Raw genomic sequence first — 19,732 nt, forward strand, 5'->3', positions numbered from 1 at the left:
CTACAATCGCATTGCGCCGGCGCGGCGGCGCAGGCAGTGCATGTCAAAAGGCGGGCGCCGCTTGATTGTTTGGTTTGGCCGGGACCAACGCGGAAGTCCGACTACTCCATATACATACACAAGACAAGAAAACGAACTAAAAATAAAACTTTAAAAACTAACAGCAGAGCGTCTGTGTGATTGAACCGGGGTATGTAAACTGTAAAGGGATGAAGAGAGTGTGAAATCTCCGTATGCCATTCCGATTACGTGTGCACCCGCTCGTCCGATGGCGAAACAGCCGGGTAGGAATGAGGTATGTGTGTATGTAATGTATGTATTGAAATGTGTGTGCCAGTACTGCTGTTTCCCAACAGTGAAGATCAACTCTTCACACACCTTCATCACTTGACACCCAACATATTAAAAACAAATAAACACACTCTAACTAAAAACAAACATAACATCAACAAATCACTTCTTGCTAATGAAACCCCCACAGTGTCTCATCCTTTAAAAAAACCATTAATAAATTCACAAAATAATAAACAATAAGATAACTACTATAAAAAATTGAATACACCAGTGCTGGTTTTATTCATTTATTTTATTTTGTCTCATTCATTACTCATTTATTGTCTTCTTTATTACTTTGGTGGTGTAATTATATTGTGTAATTTACGTATATTTAAATGCTTTGGCAATACTATAATACAAATGTCATGCCAAATAAACCAACTTTAACCTTAACCTCAACTAGAACCGACACACACTTCCAAGTTACCATCCTCATAACAAGTGGAAAAACGCAGATAAGAATTTCGCATACGACGAGATGTGAGAAACCGAGGGTCAGTTTAAGTATTGAGACGCACCTATAAACTACGTTTTTAGTCCATGGTCCTTGGAATATGGCATTCAACAAATCTGCCAACATCTACATCTGTTGAAAAGTCAGTTAAAACCACTTAAAACTGCTGCTGCTTCCAGCCAACATCACATCCCATCCCTTCATCACACAAAACACAAGAAAAGAACCTGTCCTAACAAAAAGCACTAATTATAGTTATAAGTTCTGCAGTTGTAGGGGAGACCGAGAGAGTTGTAAACACGGGGTCAGTTGTTAGGCCGGTGACACACTGGATGCGTGGCGTGTCCGTTTTTCTACACTGTGTTTGGACAAGTCGGTATTTTTTTTTTTATTTCATCATCAGTATCCTGTCAACTCCGCAACTTTTTTTTTTTTTTTTTTTTTTTTTGATTTAGCGAAAATCTAGTTAAATTGAACTAGATGCAGGTATAGCCGAAATCACAGTACAGCCGTTGTCTTTATCTAATGTGTATTTGATTCGACGGCTCCATTATAAACCAGGATTTTAGTGCAAATGACATCTTGGAAGGGAGAGCTGGTTATGTAGTCTTAAAGGGCCGCGTTTCAGTCACTATTTCATATTCATCCCATTGTCTGACAACAGAAACAAACATATATCAATGACAGCAGAGAATTTGGCTGCTTTAAAATAAAGAAACCTATGTGAGCACAGATATTTAACGACTTTTCAAGCAGGCTTTAGCTACTATTTTCCATTGAAAGAAGTTGGCAACAGTGTAGGGCAAGCTGTCTCTCCCATAACACTGAGCTTACAGGAGAAGTGGCATGTGACTTTGATAAACATGGCTGATTTTATGACCAAAAAACAAGGTTTCAGGAAAGAAACTTTAAAAAAAAAATTTTTTTATTAAGATTGTTTATTTGCATAGCATTGTAGATTTCACTTAGATTACCTAAAGTTGCCATTTCTCCAGTTTAACTTGATGCTTTGCTTTCATGCTATGCCATAATGGAATTTAATGATTTAATGATGATTCATTATGACTGCTGGTCATTATGGGTGCTTGATATACAGTCTGGCAGTCTGACTGTTAATCAAAATGTTGAACTTGACATACTGTATGATGTAAAAAAATTGAAATCACCACGTTAGATGGGTTTTAGCAGGGGTTTTCAGCACGGAGGGCTGCCTTTCCTGAGCATGTTCAAGGGCACATTAAATATGACAGAAAGAAGTTAACAGGATCTGATGTTCAAAAGAAATCTAACTTTTTATTACCGAACATTTCATCACTGTCTCGCCTTTTTTATGGACTCTAGGACATACATAGCACATACTGTAGGTGTTGTGTACTCCCTGTGCGCATTCTCTCTATTGACCTGAATGTATGGAAATGTAAAGCAGCCGATGTGAAACTTAATTTGTTTATAATTTGGTTAAAAGAAATGTTACAACTGTTGTGTTTAGGCCATAAAAAAAGTACCCTTGTGTTTAGAAGTAGCAGATCTATAAAATAAAATAAAATAAACATGGTGAACTGTACTGATGCTTCATTTTTAACATTTTCACTGCAAGTGATGCGGAATAGCTCATATTTGCATTATATTTTATGCATTTTTAGGTGGATTAGGGTGGAAAGGAAGGATTAAATAAGAGCAATGGAGCAAAAAGAACCACCAGAAAAGGTATCATAAATTTGTTTGCATTGTTTTTTTATTTTTAATATATTTGAGTTTCCAATTCAGATGGAAAATTAGTTTCAACTTTGAAATATCAGAGATAAAAAAAAATCATTGTCTGTTCATACAAATATTTAACTTAGAATTTCAGTGATTTAGACTTTTATTAATTTGAATGAATAAAAATTTCTTAATATCAATTTTTACATTATCTTTTCAGCATCTAGAATGTTCCGAACACAACAAATCAAACCTGATGAACATGGTTGACTGGACTAAAGATGTGGTCTGTGAGTGGCTTATCAAAAATAATGTCCCTGAGCAGTATGCTAAGATTCTTTACAGTGAGGATGTTTATGGTGCCTCTTTAATTCATTTTGACAAACAAGGCCTTCTAGACATTGGTTTAACAAATGGACCTGCGGTTCACATCACTAAAATAGTGGCCGAGTTCAAAACATCCTCAGAAAACTTCAAGCACAGTGCCATACCCAAGGACACAGATGCATCAGAAGGGACCTCTGCAGCACAGAATTTCCAACTAGAAAAAGAAGCAGCTGAAAGTCCTACCACTGGATCTGCTGAAATAGAGACACCTGCTCAAATCAGCATTGAAGAAAACAGGAATGGTATATCAAGAGTGCAGAGATGGTCATTCACCTCAGAAGACATACCCAAATATACAGGCAGTGAATGGAAGTCTTTCTATAATGCGTCAACTTTTCAAGATGAGAACGTTCTACAATTGGAGCAACAGAATAACGGCATGTACACCAAAGGAGATGAGGCAAGTGGTGCACAATCACTGGCTTTACCTTTGACACAATGCACAAAACAAACAAATCATATGGGGAGTGAGACCAAAGCACAGCTGATCGTCTCAGAGAACCCAGAGGACATTATGAACAGAGGTCAGCATTGTGCACCCCGCTCTTTTGATAAAAGCAGCGAAACATTTGTATACAAACAAAATGACATACTTCCACCTGAGACTGGCCCAAGCAACCTCATTGACCCTCTACATGAGTACAAACTCATGACAAACACAAAGAACGCTTTAGAAGAGAATGTTTTCAAAAAATTCAGAGATGAAACATTCCGGTTTGCTGCAGCATGCATGAATTCTCGAACAAATGGAACTATCCATTTTGGTGTTGGAGATGAACCACTGTATAAACATGGACAAATTATTGGACTAGAGGTGCCATCTCGTAATAAATATGTAGAAGAATTTGATAAGGGTCTAAAGGAGCACTTCAAAGGAAAAAGTAACATTGCAATGACATGCATTAGGCCCCCCAAGTTTGTAAAAGTAAAATGTCCAGATAACAAGGACAAGTGGGTTATTGAGATTGATGTTGTCCCAAAGTATAAATTAACTCAGAAGAAACTTTTTTACACTACATTAGACAAGAAGAAAAAGAAGCCAAAGTGCCTTTTCATTCGTTCTGGTGCAAACACCATTAATTATTTACCTGAAAATAATCTTAAGATTTTTAAGCAGAACTTGAAGAACTTAAAAAAAGATTTAGAATTATGGGATTTAGCTAGACAGTTAGCTGAAGAGGATATAGCTAAGACATGTTTCCACCAATGCATTTCTTCCAGAGACCAGCGTCAGTGGTGCACCAACCCTAAAGCCAAACAAACCCCCCACCCCACCCCTGAACCGCGATTGTCCTAGTTAAGCGATCCCCTGCCCCTCCAGAGTAAGTTTTTATTGTTTTCAATGAGAGCATAGTATTTTAAAGAAGCCAGCAGCGGAACAAGGTGCTGAGCATCTATTCAACACTGTGCACTGGCCTCTATTTTCTGGTCACAAAAAGTTGAAAAATATTCAACTGTAGCCTTGGCTATTGTAAGAATAGACTGCAAGCACAAGTGTATAATACATAAAATGCTTTGTTTACTGTCCAGTTGGTACTTTTTGTATGTTTTTCTGTGATATTTTTGTTATTTGCCAATTATTGATTTTGTTTATATTTGATATCAGGGAAAAACGTCTTTCAAATCTGTGGTGTGGGGACATTTTGGTTTTGCCGTTGAATATAATGGTATAAGCATCCCCCCAAAAATGACTGTTTACAAGCATTGTTTTACACAACCTACTCAACTGGAAATACTTCCAACTTGATTGCACATCTGCGGTGCCATCACATAGCAATATCACTGTCTAAGCAAGACAGCAGAGCAGTCATCCAAAAAGTGTTCATTGCCAAAGATTTGCAGCTGTTTTCAGTGATTGAGATTAGAGACTCTCACACTTTTTTTTCTACTTTTTTACGACCTCTATGAAAAGACATGCAACAGCATCATAGATGAATTGGCTAAAGCACAGAGCCTTGCTCTGGCTACACATAGTTGGACATTGCGGGCAACAGAGAGTAATCTCGCTGTTACTGTCACTAGATGTCAGATTGGGAAATTAAGGGTGCAGTACTCCAAACCCATCCCCTGTATGAAAGTCATACAAGTGCTCATTTGGCAGAAGAGTTGACAAATGCTGTGAATATGTGGAAGTTGGGGAGGCCCCCATCCGCATATTTACTCGTAGTAACCACAGATAATGCTGCAAATATTGTGAATGCAGTCCATGAAGCTGATGGACTTGGGCCACGGATACAAGTTAGCAGACAGTATTCATGTGGATGCTGATTGATTCTTCTGGTGGGAAACAAATGAATGCAAGTTCCCCCAAAATATAGCAAAAGTTGCACAATGACACCTTTGTGTCCCAGGTACTGTACCTTGTGAGTGAAGTGTAAACCAGCCTCGCCTTGCTACAGACAATGTTGTCAATGTAGGCTTATCTTTTACAGAAGAACCTCAAAATACAGGAATAGATAGCTGACCTAAGTGAAATTGCACTTTGCATTTTGAATGAAGGCTACTGTACTAGGGTCCTGGTAAATTTAATTGAGATGGTTAATTTATGTAAACTGAAAAACAATTACAACAAACATTTTTTAAAATTATCAATTTATTTATAAATACATTTTTACAATTACATTATTTAGGAATTCATGTGTTCCCCAGTTCATATATGAAATACCAGCAGCTGTGAGCTGCCAGTGTTAAGAAGAGTATTGCAATAATTTTTTTTTTTTTCTTGTCCTATTACTGTTTCTGTAGATGTGCCAAGCCATCAGAACTGAACAGAAATGGAATGTTAGTTAACTGAACTGTGTGTTAACTGTATTGTTGCATCCCTAGTAAGGTGTTTTTATGTATAGAAAAACACTGTGATACCAGTGAGGGTCACATGCTGTAAAAAGTGTTTTGTTCAAATAGTACGTTAGCTAGAGGGGATATCTTGTCTTTTCATATTTATCTTATTCATCAGAGGCCTTCCTGAACTCGAGTTTTTTTTTTTTATGTTCTTTGATTTGATGCCACTCCCCTTGATTGTTTTGTACTTCATTTTTCTTTTACTAATGCATTTTTTTATGAATAAATGTTTATTATTGCATTGTACCTTCAGTGTTCACTGTAATTTTTGTCCTAGCACATAATTTATACAAAATATAACTCTAACTTCTCCAAGTGTGGGTCTCTGTAGATCGTAATCAGGCAATTATCAAATTGAGTCTCTGCGATACTACTGTTAGACTGATGATTTGAGATAAATAGGCTTTGTTAAATAAAAACAGTCATTCATTCTATGCCTTTGCTTAGATTGCTGTCAATGTTTACTGTCTCTTTGACATTTTATTTTAATATCAAAATTGTAAAATGTGTGGATTATACCTCACACCTGCACAAACACATTACAATTTGGTTGTGTGTACATCTGCACAAGAGCATCTAAAATTGTATATTAAGCTTTTTCTGTCTCTGTTAGGCAGAATTACTGTCAAGCATGCATTACACTCATTTGTCATTAAACGTGAGGCTAGTAGAGGAGTTGATAGAGAGTCTAGTGGAGGATTGAGAAGCTGGATCAGCTTTTAGGATCTGTATGTACATTTATGCAATAGCTGCATTAGTGTATTTAAGTTTGAAGTTAAATATGAGTATGAGAAAGATTTTATGAGTATTAATAGCTATTAGGGCACTAATAGGCTTCTTGAATTTCCCATCATCCCCCTAACCAGCTGGAATCCAGCACAAAACTTGAAGTTCTACATGCATTTCTGCTTTGTTTCCTGTATAGATGGCAGTCAACAGCATGTGGTCACTTATTGTCAGTGGCAGCTCGTCAGAATTTTGAGGTGAAAATGAGAGGAGGACTATTTAAAGTTAATAAAATTCACAATTCATTTCAGTTAATGTCTCATCTTGGCTGGGGATGCTGGCGTGGCGGCCATGACGTAAGCAGACTCAGAAATGGCAGCCATGTCGTGACGAGACTCTGGACAATCAGTTGAGATGTGATGAGACTCTAGAACGGCAGCCATTTTCCGAAGAGACTCTTGTGTGGTGGCCATCTTGCGATGGAGCTTTTGAATGGTGGCCATGTTGTTAAGACTCTCTTGTGTGACTGGCATGATGTGAGCAGGTACTGGCTTGGCAGATGTGACGTGACGTGAAGAGGACTTGGCGTAGCAGGCTTGACGTGAACAGGTGCTGACTTGGTAGGCATGACGTGGGCAAACCCTGGCATGTGGTGAGTAGGTCCTGGAGTCGCAGACATGACATGAGCAGACTCTGGTTTGGCAGGCATGGTGGCTGCTGCAGGATTGCAGTGTTCCTCATCCGCAATCCCCACAGTAAATGATGAACCAGCCAGCAGAAGAGCATGGTCAATATATTCCTCCAGTGACCAACAAATCTTTCCCCCAGGCAACTGAGAATGAATAGGTTAATTTAAACCAATTCAAAAGATGTCCTTAAGCGCTACGTCATTAAAATCCACTGGCACAAACACAAAAGTCCTGAACATATTCCTCAATAGCCTGAATACCCTGACGAAGGTGGAGGAGACGAACAACTGCTGGGTTCATTTTGGTGGTCGTGTATTTTGTAATGAGTCCACTGAAGGTGAGCGTAGTGAGAACCCAAGTGCAGTTTATTTACAAGTGATCCAGACACCCAAACAATAAACGAAGACTTGACCAGACACTACACTACAACACACTACACTACAACACACTACACTACAACACACTACACTACAACACACGACTTTAACATAACCAGACTACAACACAAGACTTGAACAGACTTGATGAACAATGCATGAACAGACTAGACTCACCGATAGGGTGGCCATTTGTGCCAGATCCGCCGGACACGCCTGAACATGTTTTCAGGTGGGTTCTACGGAAGTCGCGTTGGTCGACCGCATACGTCATCGAGGTGACTTTCAAATAACTTTAGACTTAAGATTTATTTATTTTAAGACTTGACATTGACCTTGACTTGTAACGGTTGACTTTTCTGAATTTGAACCCGAAATATTAACCTTGAGACGTATGAGGTCGACCAACCAAAACGCACCAGAAAACATGTACATGACTACAATGGCCACCCTACTCACCGACAGCAGGTTACAACATCAATACACGACAAGGAACAATGGCAAAAACATGACTACTTATAACAAACAATACAGGTCACATGACAAGAACAAGCCAATGGGGAACAAGACACATGAATAAGACAACCAATCAGAACAAGACACAATGAACAAGAGGAACCAATAGCATGAGGACAAGAGGGCAAGGGAAGCATGACACTAACAGCATGACACAAACTACAAAATAAAAGACATGAAAACAATGAACAAGAAACAAAACCCAAAACAGACCTTACAATATAGCAATGACCTACAAATTAAAAGCAATAAAGCTGGTCTTTTTAAATATGCGGATGACATGGTCTTGGTGCAGCTTTGTTCATAGAGTCAATTGCTGAGTGAGCAAACCTATTTCAAAAATAGTACAGCCTTGAAGACTGGAGTAAACTAAGTGTTGTTAGTCAATAAATCTTAGAAATGGTATATAAAAGGCATGATGAGATTCGTAATCACGAGTGGACCGAGGGGTCCCCCACTCACTACCTCGCACTGGGCCCCCCCCCGGCTTGGGATGGCTTTGTTTATGTCACATTTATGAGCAATAAATGACATATTGCAAAGTAAGTAAGTGTTATGGCATGCATAACTCTAATTATTAAAAATGTGAAGAAAAAATTCCTGAGAACATAAGTTTGTCTTTGAATCCTCCACTGCTCATATTTTTCCAGAACTACTGTTGGGAACACAGCTAGCCAATCCATGTTTGCTTTAGCTGCTGGCTAATTTTAAGTAAACTAAAAGATGTGCTACATTTGTGATAGTAATACATGACACATATCTTTCTATAATATACCAAAATGGGCACCATGCAACATACAAAACATACAGAATTTTAATACCCCTAATCGGCCTTCAGTGTCAAATACACTACAACAAGCTGTGAACAGGTCTCTAAATAGAAAAAAAACACTGGTTATCAACAAGTACAAACCATTCACTGATTTTGTCCAAGTTTTCTCATAATGAACTTTTCAAGAGTAGTGAACAGAAACTCTGCGATTATTTTGAGAAATGTGTTATTTCTCTCCGCTTTCTCTCTTGCCTCCCTCTCCTTTCTTTCCCACAGCTCTGTTATGGCTTGTTTTAGAGCCTCTGCTTCATATTTGATTTTAAGTTCCTCCAGTTCTTTGCTCTTCTGCGCTTGGTTTTCCATTAAGATTTGTTGGGTTTCCTCTTGAATGGCAATCTCTGCCTTCTCAAGTATTTCATTGGTATAAAAGTGCCCTCCGTTCTCAGAAATCATCTTGTGCATTTTTTCAAAAAGTTGATCAACCTGCATGGTATCTTTGTCCTCATTATTAAAAACATGATATCGCTTCTGGCATTTCTCAAAGAGTGTCTTCAGATCAGGATTGCCAGCGATGAACTCTTGGATATTTCTACCCTCAAACTTTTCTCCATGTGTAAACAAAATCATGGCGTGCTTACTTGCATCTTCTCCAAAGATCTTAAGAAAGATGTCCACGGTGTCTCTGTCCTCTTTTGTGAAGCGACCAGGCTGAAGCACCAGTAAGAAGACGTGTGGACCGGGAGTAGAAAGAGGAATACACAGCTTAATTCTATTGACCATCTCCTCTATAGTAAAGCTGGGGTCAAACAGTCCTGGTGTGTCAATAACAGCAACCTTTGTGCTGTTGACATTCTTTCCAGCTTTCCAGCAAACCTTTGTCACAGACGATGATGACAAATTCACTTTAAAAAACTTTTCACCAAGAATGGTGTTTCCAGTGGCACTTTTTCCAACTCCAGTCTTTCCCAAGAGAACAATCCTGAGCTCTTCACAAGGATTCTGCTGCTCTGGCCCTGTTTAAAGGCAATGAACAAATAAATTGTATAACTTAACAATGTAATGTTACATCATCCGCATATAAATATACTGTAGAAATTCTGACACTAAAACAAATCCTTGTTTTTCTTCAAGAAGGTTATAGATGTGCCTGTGTTTTAAACAGTTATTTTTTCTTGATAACAAAATTGTTAAGTGTGTGCAAGACCACAATGTTCACTGTCATGTCTTTTAACGAATGTCAGTGGGTCAAGTTTGCATCTTGGTTTAGAAAAAAATAACTAATGAAAATAACTGCCTTTAATTCCATGTTTCAAGCACAGCCAAAAGCAGTCAATCAAAAATTCATAGCATAATATTCTATGACAAACTTTCTGTTCATTTTTTATTTAATAACAAATAAAATGTTTACACTAGAATCATTCATAAGTAAACTTCAACACACCATTACCATTGACTAGTAGTTCCTACATTTTCAAATAGGCAAAAAAAAAAAAAAATTGTACTATTATGACATTATAACAACATTTTTAACATTAATTTAACATCATGTGTTTTATAGAGTATATAACTATAGAAATCAACTGCATATCATTTTTAAAGTGTGAATATACATGCTTTCTTTCTTTAAAACAATGAATATACATGCTTTCTTCCAAACAATGCTTCAAAGGCACATCTGTGTACCTATATTTCAAAGTGCTCTACATAGATGTAATTTCTGTTTCATTAAATCAATTAGTGTACATGCTATATTGCTATCACTGAGTAACTATTTTTTCATCAGCTTTTTCATAAGATAAAACAGTGGTAATAAACCAATTAAATACACCTTCTTGTTGTCATTGTTGAACAGACCGTGCACCATTTTCCAAAATGTTTCATTCTGAGTAACATCTACTTCCACCATCTCATCACTTGGGGCACTTGGAGCACTCAGAGAATACTCTGGGATTTTACTCTGTGACTCTGTCTCGTCAAATTCTCAAAACATCAACACATCAACAGAACCACAACACCAACAATCTCAAAAGCAAAAGTGTAACATTCTATTCCAGGACTTTCCCTGCTCCTTGTTTGTCCTAACATAATATTTTTTGTTTCTCTTTTCTAACTGACAGTCGACTTTCTTAAAGAGCTCACTGACCTGACATGTGTTTTCTCTGTCAGTATTACTGAACATATGATACTGTGAGCCACATTTTTGGATGAGTTTCTGCAGGTTTTTATCCTCTCTTACAAACTGGTCTATTCTTTTATTCTTAAGTTTGTCTCCATATGTAAAAAGCACTATTATGAATAAATTCACATTTGAGCACAACATCTTCTGGAGATGTCTTTCTTGCTCAGTGAAGCGACCCAACTGAATAACGAGGAGAAAAGCATGGGGTCCAGGTTCACACAAAGTCAAAGCTCTCTCTAACTCCTGCTCTATATTTGTATTAGAAGCATCACTGTTCAATAAGCCAGGAGTGTCCACAACAGTCACCATACAACAACATACAACAGCACACCTCCGTACACTAGAGAATATGATATAAGATCCTATGAGAAACCATTGAAACCCTTCTCGGCCCAGAATGGTGTTTCCTGCTGCACTCTTCCCAACCCCCTGAAGGCCGACCAGAACCAGTCGAAGGTGCTCCTTCACTCCTGGAAAACAACTTAATTTGTTCAAAAAAAATCTACTTTGTATATTAACAAACACACAATGTTACACAAGCATTGAACATTAAGGCATTACGTATCTTAAAAAAAAAAAAAACAAAACTTTTTTTACTAAATTATTTTTATTAATATAACATTTACATTATAATTATGCATTGCAGCACTAAAAGGAACTACAGTGATCCAAAATATTTTTTTCCCATTGCTATAGCATTGAATGTATAGACAGTACAAAATGTGGTATAAAATATGGAAAAGTGTTGTCATTTCTTTCTCAATAATTATGCTAATCAATGACAGTTCAATGACTGATTAAGCAATCAGAAAGCGTGTCTCATTGAAAAGGGCAGGTTTTCACAACAACAGCGGCAGCAACAGCACCTCCAGCCACTGCCAAACCAGCTTTCAGAAACTTATTGTTTCTACCCACCAACTCTCCCGCCCATGAGTGAACAGCACCATGGTGTATTTTGACGCTTGTTCACCAAAGATTTTCTGAATTTGCTCCACAGTATTATTGTGAACACGCTTCACCATTTACAGTACATGGTGTGGTTTTGTTCACAGCTTGTTCACCAAAGATTTTCCTGAATTCGTTGCTCCACAGTATTTTATGAAGTGTCCTAGATCAGCTGTAAATAACAAACTCTAGCTTTTCTGTCTGCTTCAACCACGATAAAACAGCACCAGGGCCTGGTGCAGAGAGCGATATGCCACAGTTTTTTTTTTTGAATTCAATCACAGTATTTTCCTCTTTTGTGTCAATCTCCTAGCCTGGAGTGTCAATAATGAGCCACATGCAAGCCTGGAGTGTCAATAATGGCCACCTTTTGCTTAAAAAAAACCCCACTGTCAATAACACAACCTTTTGCCAATCAACAGTAACACAGGACTAACACAGTACTAAAACAAAAAATTTGAAAAAAAAGAAAGTCATGAATGAAATAAACTTGTTTTCTCGCATGATGGTATTTGCTGCTGCATTCTTTCCTACTCCAGTTTTTCCAATCAGTAGAATTCTTATTTCATCACTGCTCTTCATCTTCATCTGCACTGTTAAAGGACAAGGATATTATGACATCTGTATTATTTACTAAGAGTTGGAGGATTTGTTCTCAGTTAAAAGGAGGGAAAATAGTTACAGACCTCTACTTTAATTGCAAAAAATAGCAGTATTTTTGTAGACACTTTAGTGGTGTATACTATAGCACCCATTGTTAAAATTACACTTTTGCAAATCTTTACCTTATCACCTCTCTTAGGCCTTCCTATTTAACCAACAACACTGGAACTGGGAATTCTCCGGAGATACAATTTTTAGTTCCACTTGAGATTCCTGACATTTCTAACCCTAACAGAACTCTTTAAAACATTGTAGATGAGTGTGTATGATGATATTCATTTTGCCATGAATTCAGTACCAAATAAGTGTCAAACAATTAGTGCATTCTTTGCATTACAACCATATATCTTCAGTTTTACAATCATGAAAAAAATACCACCACTGTACAGTATATGAAATTAGATGAAAAATCTTGCTTTTGGACAGTGCTTTTGGATAAAGATGTAGGCCTATTATTTTATGTTGTTCTGCATATCAAATCATAAAATAAGTACATAAAATGCTCTACTACACAACTGACAAAATTGTGAATTGTTGCTGTCTGTTTATTTCAGTGCACTTCTGCATTGCTACACATTTGAATGTCCAGCATAAATGATTTTTTCTCAAATGCTTTGGCACATTATTCAAAACAATCTTGACTAATCTCTAAACTCTAAGTGCAGTTGTCAAAACTGTTTTCTGAAACATCAGAAACCTATTGCATGTCTGCAAAAGGTAGTAACTCACCCAAAGCATTTAATTCATACTTCATTTTATGTCTCTGAAAATGTACAATTTTTTTTTTTCCAAAAGTGTACAAAAAATTCACAAACTTTTCCAAAAAATTCTGGAGACTTTCAGGAAATTTACAGGAAATTCCACCAATTTGCAACCCTAATGGCAAGCCATTTGCCAACTTAGCAGACATTACAACCATTCCATGTCTGATATTTATGGAATTTACACACTTGTCTAATAGATTTTGATAATGGAATAGATCATTTTGCATGTGAATGCTTACATGATGAAAGAATGTTTAAAAGTTCTGACAAGTTTGACAATTTCACTGACAATCAATTCATCAGTTTTAATCAACAAGCCATGTGCATTTAGTTAATGTGCAGATTTTAGACAATTGCATTACTCATTTGCACACATGGGCTAAAACACACAATTTGCTTAAATCAAAAAGAAATTCAAATCTTAAAAACTAATAACTAAATCTAAATCTAAAGGACTAATTGTTCGGACATCTGAACTTATTGTTTTGAGGAAAATAACTCTCATTTAATAACTGAACCAAAGCGATTGAGAAAAACTGTAATATAAAATATTTAAATGTTATAGTAATAGTATTTATGTAAAATATTATTATTATATATGTAAAAAATTTACAGAAATGTGAAGACAAAATAATGTTTTACCTTTTTCTTTTTCCATAGTTTGAAGAAGTGGATGGAAGTATATTTGTATTTTGTTGTTGTTGTTGTTGCACTCTGCTGAAGACTTTCTGTCCTATGGAAAATAACCAATTTTAGATTCTTCCTATTTTGGCCCTCCCATATCCAATTAAATTTTACAAGCATTCTTGGTGAGTCACAGTCTTCAGGATGAGGGATGGAGGTATACTTAACAAAATCCAAACCAAAAACTTCAAATGCGGATTGTTCTTCTTCCTAAATTTAATAGGAAATTTCTTATTTCAATCGCCACCCTGGCACAAGACATTGTTTTCTTCCTAAGTCACGGGCCACAGTATATATCACTAAAAATAATATCCAAAAAAAAACAACACAAAACCAACATTCAAAAAAAAAACAAAAATAAACTAAACCAACAACAGTGTAGATGTTCAAACACCTTCAAAATAATTTCTACTATCTTTCAAAAAATTTTCATTTATCCTACACATAAAACTTTCCATCACAATATTTTTGTTATGTTTCACATGAGAAAGTCATACAGGTTTGGAGTCACATGAGGGTGATCCCTGAAAAAAAAAGTTATTTTTTCCCCCTGTCATTGGAAATAGATTTCACAACAAAAAAAAAAACGAAAAAAATACAATAACATCCATGGTTATTTTAAATCAATTTTAAACTAATTCTCATGGTTATTTTAAATCAATTTAAACTAATTCTGTGGGAAATTAAATAGCTTAGTTAATTTCTGTTTAAACAATGAAAATATAGATAAATTGTGTATTGTGTATTGTGTATTGTGTATTGCACATGCTCTGATGTCAGGGATTTCTTTAAATATATTTGTCAGAAATTCTCAAATTAAGTTATGAAATGTGGAGGGAAGCACTGCAAGTATTATTTAGACAAATAAATCTTTACAAAACAACCTAGGAAACATGACATTTAAAAAACAACAACAGCAGCAAATGCAGCGAAATAGAGCCATTGGAACAAAATGGCAAATGTAATTTAATGGGCAAATATTCCATTAAATTAATACAAAGAAAGAAAAAAAAACACAAACACATCAATCTATAAATTTAAAATACACAATCACACAATAATACAACAATAAAACTAGAAAAAAATTAAAGAAAATTAAAAAAAAAGCACATGCAGGCACAGTACATTATCCTCTTAAAGATTCATTACTTATTATGTAAAGCATAACTAAAAAAAAAAAAAAAAAAAAAAATATAAATAAAAAAATATACAACATACACAAAATAAAACTTACCTACATGACTAAATGTTTGGAGGCATTGACTAAATGTTAAGGTATCAGATGACAGAAGAACAACAGAAAAATCTGAAGTGTCATTTGATTCCACTCACAAACAAACATTCAAAAATAAAGAACAAACAGAAATAGATAAAAAAAAACTAAAATAACCATTTACACAGAGGAATTGAAAGGTATGGATTCAACTTACAGATTTAGAGAAATTAACATGAATTTTAGCATTGCAAATATCATTAATGTTATTTAAATTATACAGTTCTAGAAATAAACTACAAATAATTCAAATGCATCATATTAACATCTAGTTAACACATATTTGAAATCACAGCCAGTCTAAAGGACATGAATCCATAATACCCAAGACCTGCTTACAGTTCTTCTTTGATGCTATTGCAGTTGGTTTATGGATAATTACCACTATCACTATTAAAATATCATTGCTTGTTGTTTTGACTCTGCTCTGGAGTTTCAGAATAGCTTGAATGTTACAGTTTTTTATTTGCTTTGGTACTATTTTCACAAGCAGCTGTTACATTTTCAAAACTATTAGTATCACAACAGATCCTCAAAAGTGCACTTTTTTTCAAACGTTTCAAAATATTTTGAATTGTCTTAGTACAATACACACAAATCACATAGTGAAAACTCTTTTCACTACACAAAATAAGTGTTTCATCTACACTTGAAGATATGATCTGATCATCATCAGTCTGTCTGGTTTGACATGAAGATACAGAACAAAACGAGACAGACTAAATCCAGAAGAACTGTGCCAACATCTCCAAGATGCTTCAAAAAACCTACCTAAAAAGTATACAGTATAAAAGTGATGCATTTTGTTTGTTGTGTTTGGACAAATGGTACTGTACACATAGATATTTGTGTTTTGTGTTTCAGATATTTTAAAGTATTGGCTGATTGTATTAACTATTGTGAAAACATTTGAGAGTTTTGTGCACATTGTTTTGTGAAAATTATTTGCATGATTTGTAATTTGAAAATGTACAATCTGTTTAGGACAATTACAAAGTGATCAGATCACTGTGTTAACTGTTTTGAGAACAGTGACCTGAGTTTGGAGAAATGTGTCAAATCAATTGAGAAAAACTGTAATGGAAGAAAAATAAAATCAGTTTCAGTCTTTTTGACACAAGTAAGAGTGAAAAAGTAGTAGAGACAGACATTAAGAGGTGTATATCTTATTCTGCTCCTGGTCCACATACCATAGTTGTTATTAAACTAAAAATATTCACAAATGAAAATGCAAAAACAATAGAATGAATTATGATCAGTTTCACAATGATGAGAAAAACAGCCACTTCCATTGTACAGCATATTAAATAACATGAAAAAAAAAAAAAAAAAACTTGTGCCAGTGCTTTTGGGTAAAGATTGGTTTTTTTTTTTTTTTGGATAGATTTTGTACATCAAATTTTTTATTTAATACATAAAATGCTCTACTACATAAAGACCTTGGCACAACACAGGTTTTCCACATCAAGTGCCGCCCGCGTTTTGATAAATTGTTACAGTACTGCCTAGAGCGTCAACAGAGTCTGGGTTGGTGCAGCATGAATATGATTCCTTTAAATATGTGTTTTAACATACACATAACATACACAAAGGTTGAAGGACAGCAGTAGTGTCATGTAATCCCTGACAAACAGACTTTTTTCCAGTTGGTTTTGTTCTAAGTAAAACTGAAATTAGATTTCCCAAAAGGGTGCGGCTGGAATATGCAATTTATTTTCAACATACCACCTATGGCTTATGCAAATACCAGACCTCTTTTAAACTCTTTCTCTTTCTATCACTTGTAGTGTGGATTGTTCTTCTTCCTAGATTTGGTGGGAAATGTTAGGTTTACATCATTTGCTAACTGTAGTTTACAGACTATTTGAGATTTGCGGACTGGCTATTGTGCAAAAACTTTATTTAATAAAGAAAATAGTATTAAAATCATCCATGTTATATCAGTCAGTCAAACTAATGCAGTGAGAGTTTAAATAGCTTAATCAAATTCTTTTTAACCAATGAAAATTATTTAAATAAATCATGTTTATTCTGTTATGCCAGTGTTTTCTTTTAATATATTTGTCAGAAATTCTCAGTTCAGGTTATGATATTTGTGAAGAAGCACCAAGTACTTGATAAATAAATTTGACAAAACAACCAAAGAAACATGACATAAAAAAAAAAAAACGCAACAGGTGCATGTAAATGTAAATGCAATTTCAGGAGAACAAATGTTCCACTTAGAGCACCATATATGATTTAAATGAAAGAAAGATGAGACAGACAAATTGTTCTTTCCATGTAGAATTTGCACTTATAGTAGTCTCAAATAACATTCCTTAAAAAAAAAAAAGACTGACGGAATATTCTAAATATGCTGCTTAGAAAGAACATCATCCTCTATCAGACAGCAAAGGCTTGTACTGGGTTCTTGCTGCAATGCAGTATTTTTCAGGTGTGTACAGTGAATATGCGAGGGCCTTGTGTACAATCCTCCTCAAACTTGCACACTTTAACTTGCTCAGACACTTTGATTAATTGTGACTTGATTATTTACACAATCACAAAATAATTAACAGGATGCCTAACAACTAAGTATCGAAATAAAAATTTTAATTTTAGAATTTAATGTAAAGTATTTGCTTAAAAAAATGAGCAAAATTATTTAAAAAATTCACCCCTATGGTCACTTAATTGTGAAATTAATTCAAACTAAAATATTATGATCCATTTGAAAAACATTGAGTTCAACATTGCGATATATTGTGACGTGTTTAAACTATGAAAGTGGACTGCATAACCAGAATGGCTCTGATAATTTCTTATTTCTTTCTCTGATAATTATTGTGTTTTTTTAAAAAGGTTAATATATGTATCATTTTAAACAACAAAATAAATGAATAATTTCTTTGTCTTTGTTCAAAGACATTTCAGTATTTAAAATTATGATATATATATATTTTTTATTACACCTATAAGGCATCAATAATTGTATGAATATTTTATATTCATATACTTGTTTGCAGATCAGGAAAAATGAGACCAACACTTCATTCAATGCTGAACCAGAGACAGGTAAAATTGTCAGTTAAACTGGTCTTAAATTGGTGTTTTTTTCCAACTGTAGATGTATTTGTGCTTTGTATGGATAAACAAAACTAATAGAATTGTTATGATTATTAAAATTTTTGAATCATTGAAATTATTTATTATAATTATCTGTTTCATAAATCATTACATTATAGATGAGATCCGGATTGTCCTGATCGGAAAGACAGGGGTTGGAAAAAGTGCAACAGGAAACACCATCCTGGGAAAGGAAGTCTTCATATCCAGTACTTCAGCTTCATCTGTCACCCAAGACTGTACAAAGAAATGTAACATTATTAATGGGAGAAAAATCTCAATTATTGACACACTTGGTTTGTTTGACACAAGAAAAGGTGAAGAAAGTAAACAAAAGGTAATGGAAGAAATTAAGATGTGTATATCTTATTCTGCTCCAGGTCCACATGCCTTTCTAATTGTTATGAAATTGGAAAGATTCACAGAAGAAAATGAAAAAACAATAGAATTTATTGAACGATTATTTGGTAAAGATGCAATACCTTATACCATGGCACTGTTCACTCATGGAAAACTACTTAAAGGGAAGGATATTGAAACATTTGTGAGTGAAAATTCTGAACTACAAAATTTTGACAGAAAATGTGGGGAGCGCTGCTTTGTGATTGACAACGACAAACAGGATCCAGCACAGGTTATGCAGCTGCTAGACAAAATTGATGAAATGGTTAGTATTAATGGTGGACAATACTACACTAATGAAATGCTTCAGGAAGCAGAGAGAGCTGAGGAGGAGAAACAACGGATCATGAAGGAGACTGAAGAACAGCTTCAATTCTTGCCCGTTCCTCCTGTTTCTTAGCTAATTGCCTTTTCCTTTTTTCTCATTCTTCCTGCACAAGATTTTGATGATTACGCTCTACAGCCTCCATCTCCCTCTTTCGCTGTTCTTCAGTTTCCTTCATGATCTGTTGTTTCTCCTCCTCGATTGCTTTCTCTGCTTCCTGAAGCATTTCATTAGAAATGTTTATCTTTGAGTAATATCTGCTTCCATCTTTGTTAATATTTTATCACTTAGAGCACTTCCCAGAGGAGAAATGTGTTGCTCAGTGGTGGCTCTTCCTAAGCTCAAGAGACTTAGATGAGATTCTCATATATCTCTCATTTTAGTATCAACAGCATTTTAGATGTTTCTCCTAACATTCCTTAGGAGGAATAAAAGTAGACACCACTGAGACATGAGATAGCTATGAGAGAAAGGATTCCAAAATGACAATAGAAGAGAAACATGGGAGATCTCTGTTGTCTTGCTGCAACAAGTAAACTGCTGGAGAGTTTCTGGACAGTTATACTAAAAAAGTTCAACAGCTCTGTTAG

The 19,732-nt window shown here is 35.3% G+C and overlaps 3 protein-coding genes across 3 annotated transcripts; 2 read left to right on the forward strand and 1 right to left on the reverse strand.

Moving 5' to 3' along the window:
- The first annotated feature begins 2,128 nt into the window (after positions 1 to 2,128).
- Positions 2,129 to 5,434, forward strand: LOC109065394 (sterile alpha motif domain-containing protein 9-like). The gene is made up of 2 exons (XM_042716592.1): positions 2,129 to 2,497; positions 2,712 to 5,434. Exons 1-2 carry the CDS (start codon positions 2,471 to 2,473, stop codon positions 4,173 to 4,175), a joined length of 1,491 nt encoding a protein of 496 aa, XP_042572526.1. The 5' UTR covers positions 2,129 to 2,470; the 3' UTR covers positions 4,176 to 5,434.
- Positions 5,435 to 8,123: 2,689 nt separating this feature from the next.
- On the reverse strand, positions 8,124 to 14,008 carry LOC109065331 (GTPase IMAP family member 9-like). Its single transcript, XM_042717579.1, has 5 exons — positions 13,993 to 14,008; positions 12,426 to 12,516; positions 11,352 to 11,440; positions 10,654 to 10,779; positions 8,124 to 9,812 (listed from the first exon to the last, which is right to left on the reverse strand). The coding sequence occupies exons 1-5, from the start codon at positions 14,006 to 14,008 to the stop codon at positions 8,944 to 8,946; spliced, it is 1,191 nt and encodes a 396-aa protein (XP_042573513.1). The 3' UTR covers positions 8,124 to 8,943.
- A 177-nt stretch (positions 14,009 to 14,185) lies between these two features.
- Positions 14,186 to 19,352, forward strand: si:ch211-113e8.5 (uncharacterized protein LOC100307103 homolog). The gene is made up of 3 exons (XM_042717580.1): positions 14,186 to 14,191; positions 18,316 to 18,364; positions 18,535 to 19,352. The coding sequence occupies exons 1-3, from the start codon at positions 14,186 to 14,188 to the stop codon at positions 19,215 to 19,217; spliced, it is 738 nt and encodes a 245-aa protein (XP_042573514.1). The 3' UTR covers positions 19,218 to 19,352.
- Positions 19,353 to 19,732: the final 380 nt, after the last annotated feature.

The sequence above is a fragment of the Cyprinus carpio genome, chromosome B1 (assembly GCF_018340385.1).
Source record: "Cyprinus carpio isolate SPL01 chromosome B1, ASM1834038v1, whole genome shotgun sequence".
Taxonomy (NCBI): domain Eukaryota; kingdom Metazoa; phylum Chordata; class Actinopteri; order Cypriniformes; family Cyprinidae; genus Cyprinus; species Cyprinus carpio.

Coding starts and splice junctions, on each gene's coding strand:
- LOC109065394 (XM_042716592.1), top strand. CDS start 2,471: ATGGAGCAAAAAGAACCACCAGAAAAG. Junction 2,498..2,711: donor AAAAAGAACCACCAGAAAAG/GTATCATAAATT, acceptor TTATCTTTTCAG/CATCTAGAATGTTCCGAACA.
- LOC109065331 (XM_042717579.1), bottom strand. Junction 11,441..12,425: donor GCAGCAGCAAATACCATCAT/GCGAGAAAACAA, acceptor CCAGGAGTGAAG/GAGCACCTTCGACTGGTTCT. Junction 9,813..10,653: donor ATTTTGGAAAATGGTGCACG/GTCTGTTCAACA, acceptor GCCTTTAAACAG/GGCCAGAGCAGCAGAATCCT.
- si:ch211-113e8.5 (XM_042717580.1), top strand. Junction 18,365..18,534: donor CAATGCTGAACCAGAGACAG/GTAAAATTGTCA, acceptor ATTACATTATAG/ATGAGATCCGGATTGTCCTG.